The sequence below is a fragment of the Lactuca saligna genome, chromosome 2 (assembly GCF_052625555.1).
Source record: "Lactuca saligna cultivar CGN05327 chromosome 2, ASM5262555v1, whole genome shotgun sequence".
NCBI lineage: Eukaryota > Viridiplantae > Streptophyta > Magnoliopsida > Asterales > Asteraceae > Lactuca > Lactuca saligna.
This window is the reverse complement of record NC_136418.1, coordinates 145,731,266-145,741,608: the sequence shown is the minus strand read 5'-3', so window position 1 is coordinate 145,741,608 and position 10,343 is coordinate 145,731,266. Positions and strand designations below refer to the sequence as shown.

At 36.9% G+C, this 10,343-nt stretch overlaps 1 protein-coding gene across 1 annotated transcript; it reads left to right on the top strand.

The window, feature by feature from the left end:
* The first annotated feature begins 8,152 nt into the window (after positions 1 to 8,152).
* On the top strand, positions 8,153 to 9,353 carry LOC145031970 (receptor-like protein 44). The gene has a single exon (XM_078980627.1). It carries the CDS (start codon positions 8,432 to 8,434, stop codon positions 9,245 to 9,247), a length of 816 nt encoding a protein of 271 aa, XP_078836753.1. The 5' UTR covers positions 8,153 to 8,431; the 3' UTR covers positions 9,248 to 9,353.
* The last annotated feature ends 990 nt before the right edge of the window (positions 9,354 to 10,343 follow it).

The window sequence follows — 10,343 nt, the reverse complement described above, 5'->3', positions numbered from 1 at the left end:
GTGCACATTTCATACCGATTGCCAAGAGCATATCTGTAAAGAAGCTAGTTGATATTTATGTCTGGGAAGTGGTAGTTCGACACAGGGTGTCAGTGTCGATGATCTTGGATCAAAAAGTTCGTTTCAACTCCAGCTTTTGGAGGGAGTTTCACGAGGAGTTAGGTACTCAGTTGCATTTTAGTACAACATACCACCCTCAAACCGATGGCCAGAGCGAGTGGACGATTCAAATGCTCGAGCATATGCTTCGGGCTTGTGTGTTGGATTTTGGAGGGAGTTGGGATACTTAACTTCCACTGGTTGAGTTCTCCTACAATAATAGCTATCATGGAAGTATTGATCGACCACCATTTGAGATGTTATATGAGAGGAGGTGCAGGATCCCAGTTTTTTGGGGCGAGGTTGGTTATCGGGTCATGGGAAGCACCGATGTGGTGCTTAAGACCACAGAGTTGATTCAACAGGTGCACGACAGGTTGCGGGTTGCATAGAGCTGACAAAAGAGTTATGCTGATCGGAGACGTTCGGACCTCGAGTTTTAGGTTGGGGACTTGGTGTTGTTGAAGGTGTCATCCGGTTTCGGAAGCAGGGCAAGTTGGGCCCCCAATTTATTGGTCCTTTCAGGATTACTGCCCGGTGGGCAGGGTTTCATGTCGGCTGGATTTACCAGATAAGCTCAGTAAGATCCATAACACTCTCCGTGTGTCTCAGTTGCGGAAATGGTCCTTTCAGTGATTTTTTTGGATGATATTCAAGTGGAGGAGCGCTTGAATTATGTGGAGAGGCCGATTGCGATTCTCGATAGGAAAACTAAGACTCTAAGTAATAAGGTGTTGAATCTGGTAAAGGTGTAATGACAACACCGAATGGGATCTAAGTGGACATGGGAGCCGGAGAGAGAGATAAGAGAGCACTAACCATATATGTTTGCACCAACAGACTTCGAGGACGAAGTCTATTTCAAGTGGGTGAGATTTGTAACATTTGATTCCAGGTACTACTACTTTTGTCCCTTAAGTTGAGATAAATGGCAAAATTGGTCCCTCATACACTGGGCGTACGTTTGATACGCTTAGTGTACAAGATCTTTTGGTCACACATGAGGGGGGTTATCCACATGCGTTGGGCATACATGGTGTACGCGAGGCGTACTGGTACCCGGATCAAACCCTAGTTTTTTGGTTTTGAACCCTGTTTAAACATCATTATAGTGTTTGGACACCTAACCTTATCAGCCTCCATTGTTCATTTCGTCCCATTGAGACCCTAATTCATCCTTTGAGTGATCTTGATCTTTAAAAGTAATTGTGGGACATGTTTGTCTGTATTCAAGAAGAAGGAACTTGGAGAGCAAGCATTTGTTGAAGTTGAGCTTTTAGATCCAGAGTCTTCATCAAGTTTGTTGTAACACTTGAATCTAGGTATTTTCCTTTTTAGTCCTTGAAATAACAATATAATTGTGAAATATGTCCCCTCGTATGTTGGACGTACGTCAATGTACACTTAGCGTACATAGGCATGCTGAATCGAGAATCTGAGCCACATACGCAGGGCGTACAAAGCATACATGTGGCGTACGTAGCCAAAAGTTAAAACCGTATTTTTAGGGCATAACCCTATTTAAATACACTTATGACCTTTGGACCATCACCCTTGTCAGCCTCCACTGCTATTAACGTCCTTTAAACCCTAGTTTTAGATTGAGAGTGATTTTTGTGTTTGAAGTAACTTTGGTGGCCTTTTTGGTGTGTTTGCAAGAAGAAGAACTTGATGTTCAAGTTTTGGACGTGGTTGAGCTTCAAGATCTTGAATCTACGCCATCTTAGGAAGCTTTTGAAGGTAAAATCTCATACCTTGTTGATCCTTTTGATAGTTAGAGTTCGGGTTTGTTTATAAGCTCATTTTGGGTCCATGGGTTCTCTTTTCAGAGTTTAGACAAGTCCAGAAGTTAGAAATGCTAGATCTTAGTCCCTTTTGGCGTGTTAGAAGCATAAAAATGTTATATTGGTGGTTGATATGAAACCATGCATGAATCTAGGTCCTTTATGTGAGCTTTGATGAACAAAAATGGATGTTGGACCCCCATAAGACATGTTAAGGCATAAAGTTGTCAACTTTATGCCCTAGGTCCCCCTTAATGACCGAGATATGGAAGTTAGATTAAGTGGTTGCATGGATTAAGCACCAAATGGCTTAAGTTGTTGAGAAACTCAGTACATTGAGCATACCAAGTTGTACGGAATGCGTCCTGCATAGCGATCAAGTAAGCCAAGCGTACTGAGATTACGCCGCGTGTATGCTCCCAGTGGGCTTTTGGACTTTTGTTGGGCTTTTGGGTCATTGGGACTTATTTAGTTTTGGGCCTTGACCTGTTTAAAGTAGGTGGGCCTTTAACTTCTACTAATGGGCCTTAAGTGGTGTAGTTGGACCTTGGAGCCCGTTCTTTCGTTTAGGCCAAGAATAATTAGGCCCATTATGGGAAAGGCAATTAGGTCCTTATCTTAGGAGTTAGGACTTAGGGTTTAGGCCTATGATTTGGGATTATGACCTAATTCTGATTAGGGCTATTTATTTGTGATAGTGTGGGACTTTTCTGTTCAGCAGTCAAGCATCTTGTGTTTCCAACAGATTTAGGTAAGTTTTCTCACTGTACTAATGGGTTGAAGGCACCAAGGCTGACCCATTATTTGTATTATAAGATACAAATTACTTGTATGATATGTTTATGAAAGACCAGGGTTTGGCCTTTGGAAGCTGTATGAAAGACCAGGATCTGGCCCCTGGCAGTTGCATGAAAGACCAGGATCTTACCCATGGAAGTTGCATGAAAGACCAAGATTTAGCCCCTGACAATTGTATGGAAGACCAGGATTTGGCCCTCGGCAAGAATTATATGTAAGACTATGATTTGGCCCATAACATTAATTTGTATGTTGGTATGTGGTACATTGGGGGAAAATTACTAAGCGTTTGCTTACAGATTGTGTTTATGGTATCAGGTACTTCCGGTACTAAAGGGAAGGGCCTGATATGATGACACAACATTCTCTCCCGTTATTTCTGCATTTTTGATATTGTACTCTGATGATGTGACATTTATACATTGTGATGGTTTTGGAACAAATTTTATACTTGTTTAAAAAATGAAAAAATTTATCCTGTTCTAGCATGTTACATTTGCGAGCTAGAGAAGGTATAAAGTTCTTACCTTGATGATTCAATTTGATAGTTTGATATTAGGGATTGTTGTGAGCTTTATTTTGTTCCATGGGTTCTCTTTATGAGTTTGAGCGGCTCTAGGAGTTAGATATGTTAGATATCATCCTCTTTGTTGTTCATAATGCATAAAATAGCATCTTGATGGTTGTTATTGGTCCATGCATGAGTTTGAAGTCTTATTATGAGCATTGTTAGACAAAAGTGGATGTTGGGTTCCATTAAGACATGCTACGGGTTAAAGTTGCAAACTTTATGTATTAGAACCCTAAAATGGAAGAGAATTGAGTGTTGGACCTTAGGGTTGAATGGATTACACACTAAATGGCTTAATGTGGCAAGAAGCCCAGTACGTTGGGCGTACATAGTGGTACGTTGCACATATTGGTGATCACTTACATCGAGTGTATGACTTGTAGTGGCTCCTTGTGGGCTTTTGATCTCTGGTTAGGTTTTGGACTTTTGGGCCTTAGTTAAGATTTAGGCCTTAAATTGTTTGAAGCATGAGTGGACCTTAGGATTTTATTATTAGGCCTTAAGTTGTACGAGTTTGGCCTTTTTGGGACCTGGGGCCATTATTGTGTTATTGGGCCAAGTTTGGGTAGGCCTATTATGGGTAGGGTAAAATGGTCTTTTACCCTAGGAGTTTAGGTTTGGGATTTAGACCCACGATTATCGTTTATAACTTTATTTTGATTACGGTTATTTGTTTGTGTTTAGTGTGAGATCTTTCAGTTCTGTAGTCGAGAATCCAGTTATTTATCAACAGACTGATGTGAATTTTCTCACTGTATCAATGGGTCGAAGGAACCAAGAACAACCCATTATTTGTGATATAGGATGCTAGCTATCTTTATGATGTGTATGAAAGACCATAATTTAGCCCCTGGTAGTTATGAAAGACCAAAATGTGGCCCCTGACATTTGAATGAAAGACCAGGATCTGGCCCCTAGCACCAGTCTGGAAGACCGGGATTTGGCCCTCAGAAGGCATTACTTGTAAGACTATGATTTGGCTCATATCACTAACTTATTTATGTATGATATATGGTACTTTGGGAAAACTCACTAAGCTTTTTGCTTACAATTTATATTTATGGTTTCAGGTATTTTCGGTACTAAGAGGAAGGGTCCGATGTAATGGCACAACATTCTCCCCACACTATTTTCTGCACTTTTTGATATTGTTACTCTGATAATTTGACGTTGTTACTATGTAATGGTTTTGGATCAATTTGATAATTGTAACACTTGTTGAAAAATGAAAAAATTTATCATGATTTTTGGGCCGTTACATTATCATGTCTTAAGGATATATGTGTCACCAAAAAAATACAGTTACTCACATCAAAAAATTACTAATGACATTTAAAAATTAACTACACACGGTAAATAATATGATACGTGTGAAAGTCCTTAAAGTTTGACACCAAGCCTAAAAACTCCTCATTCACAGGCCGACGAACTAACCGGATGTTGAACCTTCTTTTCCAACAGATATATCAGACAGACTCAAACCACATGTCCACATCATCATCATCAAGAGATCTATAAAAGATGTTCTTTTATGTTCCAGTTTTACTAGTCACTCAAAACAACTATATGAAACATATGTACTCGGAAGCCGTAACCAGAATCCGAGGTTAGGGAAAATCACAAAACTGGAAGCTAGTAACAAGACATATATGCCTCCTCCTAAAGGTCAATTCAAAGTCTCCAATATATATATATATAACATTTCGTCTCCATTACTTCGAGGATTTATGATAACTTCTTCGCAGAAAATACAATGCAAAAGAAAATGGCCTCCTTTCTACTGTCACAAAAATATCTAACCACCTATCTAAATACGTCTTTTGATAGATAGTCTCGCAGGTCGGTCGGTTCTTAAGTTTATCAAGAATATCCGCACCAATGACATGTTTGTAAAACATTGTAAGAAAAACATCGAAAATACATTTATGCTGCAAACGAATAAATTATTTAGTTTCAAAGTTACTTTAAACATCATTTCAAATTCTTTATGGCGTTCCGGATTGTAATGCTCTTCGTATTATGGATTGTTGTTTGTATTCCAGACTCGTTTTTTGTATTCTAAGTACGGAATGCTTATGAAGTTCTCTCTAGGATAAACCTAACTAGTTATCTAGTGTTATGAGTGTTAATGTGGCTAAATAAGTAGCTATCTAAGACACTGGATATGAATTAACACTACATTTCAAATACGTTCTTCACATTTGACCGATGTTCTTCACATTTTAGGCTAACATATTTAGTTATTAATTAAAAAAAAATATACAAGTAAATGAACCAAAAGTTTACCCGTAAAACATTCAACTCATCAGAATCGTATTCTATTTTTTCTTTCAAAAATATCTCTAAAATTTACCGTATTTCGGTGTAGATTCCAAAATCTCTATAATAACGGCTATTTTTTTAAAATTACAATTAAATACCAAATATTAGTTTGGGTTGTGCGGTTGGACTCTACACTGAAATGTCATGTACCCAAGTACATGATCAATTTGAAAAAATAAAAAAAAATACGTGGTTACTTTTTAAAAATTACAAATAAATACCTAATATTAATTAGATTCGTAATTTTCTGTGAAGTTAAAGTACTTTTGGTTGGTTATTGTTATCGTATATGAATTAATTTATGGATAAAATAAATGATATCTTGGTCTCACTTTTAACATCGTTGAAAGAATATTTTACAAATATCGTTGGTGATAGATACATCCAAACTAACACGATAGAAGTACTTCTATGTTGATTTCTCAAGATGGTTCCAAACTCTTGTACAAACATGCATGAAAATGTGCACACACATCTATTCAAATTCTTGAACATCAATCTTACTTGATCTTTTAGCTATAAATAAACCATTATTTTTTAGGGATAATGACTTGAAAGGGTAACGAACTTTCGACTTTTGTCACATTTAGTCACTAAACTTTTTTTCGTTATCTAGTTGCCGGTCATAAGGGTAAAATGTGAACAGTTTCAATAGTTTAATGACAAATAGATAACGAAAAAAAGTTTAGTGACTAAATATGAACAAAATCGAAAGTTTGTTTCCCTCTAAAAAGTTCAATGACTAAATGTGAACAAACTTCCTCTTGTATTATGTTTTAGCAAATTATTTATTTTTATTAAATTGTAGCAACATTTGTTGATGAAGAAATCTATGAAATATGAAAAAAAAAAAAAAAAAAAAAAAAAACAAAAACAAAAAACAAAAAAAACAAAACCCTGAAAATATATTTAAAAAAAACAAAAAACCAAAACCGAAATACAAAACCAATGGTTTGACATTTTCCAAAATAAAAAATCAAAATTTTCAATCTGATTTTGGTTTTACAAAAAAATGAACCATTCTCACTGATGTGAATTATGACCATTGGTTTGGCATGCGAAATTTGTGACATCCCATGAATATGTAGTTACAACATCATCTGAACTCGTAATTCATAGTAAGGGGTTAGAGTATCATCGCATGAATACGTAGTTACAACATCGCTTGAACTCGTAATTCATCACCTACAGGTTATGGGCATGCTGGTGTTTCCATTGTGTTGTCTAGAATAGTCCGTGATCGCCATCTATACTTTGGTAGATGACTACATCGCCACATTGCTAGTTAAGGTTATGGTATCTCCTTTCATCCTACATCACATATTCATCATCATCTATATACCTAATTATCATCACCTTTCTATCATCACATATCTCTAATCATTTTATTTCATCACACACCAACTATTTCATCTACCCATGTTTCATCCGCAACATATTTGTAGATATAAAATAAATATACCGTTTAAATCTTTTAAAACATGTATAAAATCATTCATCCAGCATGGACAACAAGTATTCAAATAATATGCACACATATCACGTAATTTATATAAAATACTTCGTATCTATGTGTAAGATGAAAGTAACCATATCTACCATAAAAATCCCACAAATGCTTCCTAACTTCGAACCCCAAGGTTTACTCTACTAAAGCTTCATATTCTTGGCTCTCTGAACCTAGAAGGGTCCAGATCTATCACACCAAAAAGCTCAAGATAGCTCTTCCGCTCACTCTACACACTCAAGCTCGCTAGGGTTCTCACTTATGGGAAAGGTAGTGGCAATTGAAGGCCATAAGTGCCTTTAAATATGGCTCGGGCCCAAAGATTTAGGGTTTCTGCCGACAGCGCAGACTCGTCGAGTCGCCTCACCGACTTGTCGAGTCCATTCATTAATCCGAGTCATCAGTCGCGACCTTACTCGACGAGTTGAGGCGTCAAACTCGCCGAGTCTCTCTTCTTAACTCAAAAGAAAAATACTTAAATTATGATACCTGGAAATCCGGATGTTGCATTTTGTTTTTTTATTTCATATATTTCTTTATCAACAAATGTTGCTACAGTTAAACAAAAATAAATAATTTTGCTAAAACATAATACAATAGGAAATTTGTTCACATTTAGTTATTGAACTTTTTAAAGGGAAACAAATTTTCGATTTTGTTCACATTTAGTCACTAAACTTTTTTTCGTTATCTATTTGCCATTGAACTATTGAAACTGTTCACATTTTACCCTTATAATCGGTAACAGCCGGTCATAAGGGTAAAATGTGAACAGTTTCAATAGTTCAATGGCAAATAGATAACGAAAAAAAGTTTAGTGACTAAATGTGACAAAAATCGAAAGTTCGTTACCCTTTTAAGTCATTATCTCTATTTTTTAAAACAAATATTCAAAGAACAAAATGCAACAATACTCTTCATCCATTCTTAATTTAGAAGGTTATCTTTGGAATTGGAACCTGTTGAAGATACAAGTAAAGTGCAAAGTGAAAACACCAAAACTATGGTCTTCAAAATCTTGAATTCAAAAGACAATGTCTTACAATTATTGCCTCGATTTAGGAGAATGCAACTATACGTTCATTCCAAAATCCAGTTACTCTTTCCAATTAGTTTCCCAAATTTTAAGTTAGTGCCCCCCTACACCTACAAGTCATCGTTCTTCCCTTTTCACATGGCCCCAAAACAATTTACCCCTTTACCTTACCCTCTTCTTCTATTCAAATCCAACTTTTTCTAAACATTTACTCATTATCCATTTCACATGCGCACTCCCTATTCCCTAATCAAACTCACACCTTTCTTCATCTTCAATTCCACCTATTTTCTTCTGTTTCCAATTCATTCTTCATGGGGTTTTCCAGATTGATACTGGTTTGGATGCTAATGTCTGTGTTCTTGCCACCATCGACACCAGATCCCAACGATGAATCTTGTTTGACCAAATTGTTTGAATCAATGGAAGACCCGAATCATAATCTCATGAATTGGACCAAACCCAGCTTCGAAAACCCGTGTTCAGGCTTCCTCTCGAACCTCGCCGGAGCAACCTGCAACAACGGCCGCATCTACAAGCTTTCCCTGCCGAACCTCGCCCTTCGTGGCTCAATCTCACCGTTTATCTCCAATTGCACTAACCTCCAGGCGTTAGATATCTCAAACAACTCTCTCACCGGACCAATACCCAACGAACTTCAGTACCTTGTCAACCTCGCCGTCCTCAACCTCTCCTCCAACCGTCTCTCCGCCACCATCCCACCTTCGCTCGCCATGTGCGCTTACCTCAACGTCATTGACCTACACGACAACACCCTTTCCGGCACAATCCCACCTCAGCTCGGCTCCTTAGCACGATTGTCGGTTTTTGATGTTTCCAACAACAAGTTATCCGGCCCAATTCCGGCGAGCCTCGGAAACCGAACGGGAAACCTGCCACGTTTCAATGCGAGCTCGTTTTTAGGTAACAAGGATCTTTACGGGTACCCGTTGGGTCCGATGAAGAGTAAAGGGTTATCGGTGGTGGCAATTGTCGGAATTGGATTGGGGAGTGGATTGTTGAGTCTCGTGTTGAGTTTCACGGTGGTTTGTGTTTGGTTGAGAGTGACGGAGAAGAAAATGGCCGCCGAACAAGAAGGCAAAATCAGTCAGTTAATGCCTGAATATTGATAAATTGGGGGAAATGGAAATGGAAATGGAAATCTCTGTAAAATTTGCAGATTGGTTTGCTTAAAGTACCATCTTTTTTAATTTATTTTCTTGGAATTCACCTAAATTTTGGCGATTTCTTGTTTGTTAACCATCTTTTTGAAGATTCTTCATCTGGGTTTTATCTTGTTTGATGATTTTCTTGAAAACCAAAAAAAAAAAAAGAAAAAAAAAAAAAAGGCTGATTCTTGGAAGGATTGCAGAAAACCCAAATTCAAGAAAGTGAGAGGTTGTGTTTGTGTGAGTCTTTGTAGGGTAGGGAAGAAGCACTTAGCCGTGGGATTGTCTGGTGGTGCAACTAAAAAAAATATGAGTGATGGATTGTAAATTAGAAAGAAATATTTTGATTTGACTACCATCGCTATCATATATTCTTCCACACAAATATTGAAGGAAGATATTTTTGTTTAAGCTTTTGGATGCTATGAAAAGAAGTAAAGAACAATAAAAGAGAAACAAGTCGTGAAGTTTGAAATCAAAACATACCATATTTCCGGATATGAGGATGTCGTTATGGTTATTGGTGTCTTTTATATAGTTGAATAATGTTGTTTAATGATCTTATACTTTATAAAAAGATGTGACATTCCATGAATAAGTGATTGATCAATAATAAATGTTTGGTCAGACTAAATTCCTTGATAGATAAGTCATCTTACTATTTCTTGATATGTTTTTGCTTCTATTTTGTTTTTGGAAGAATTCTTGATATATCTATTTAGCCTTAGAGTCACGGAATTATCTTTGGAAACTAGTATTTAACAATCGTGATAACTTTGTTAACTCAAGTTGAAATGACTAAAACAAGCTTTAGGAAACTTTAAAAGACAATGAATCGAGAAATACATTTGTATATTTATGAGAACTTATATCGAATATGTAACAATCTAAATTTTCAAACAATTTTTTTCGTTTCTAAAACCATGTAAAGCACAATCTCACATTTCTCAAAACCCAAATGTATAGGTTGTTTAAAACACAAGACAACAAAATGTTTAAATAATATCTCAGAATCCTCAAAACAATATAAACTCTAGCTGGTGTGTACAATCAAGTT

Bases quoted from the DNA above. Each gene is read 5' to 3' on its own strand.
- LOC145031970 (XM_078980627.1), top strand. From the start codon at position 8,432: ATGGGGTTTTCCAGATTGATACTGGTTTGGATGCTAATGTCTGTGTTC.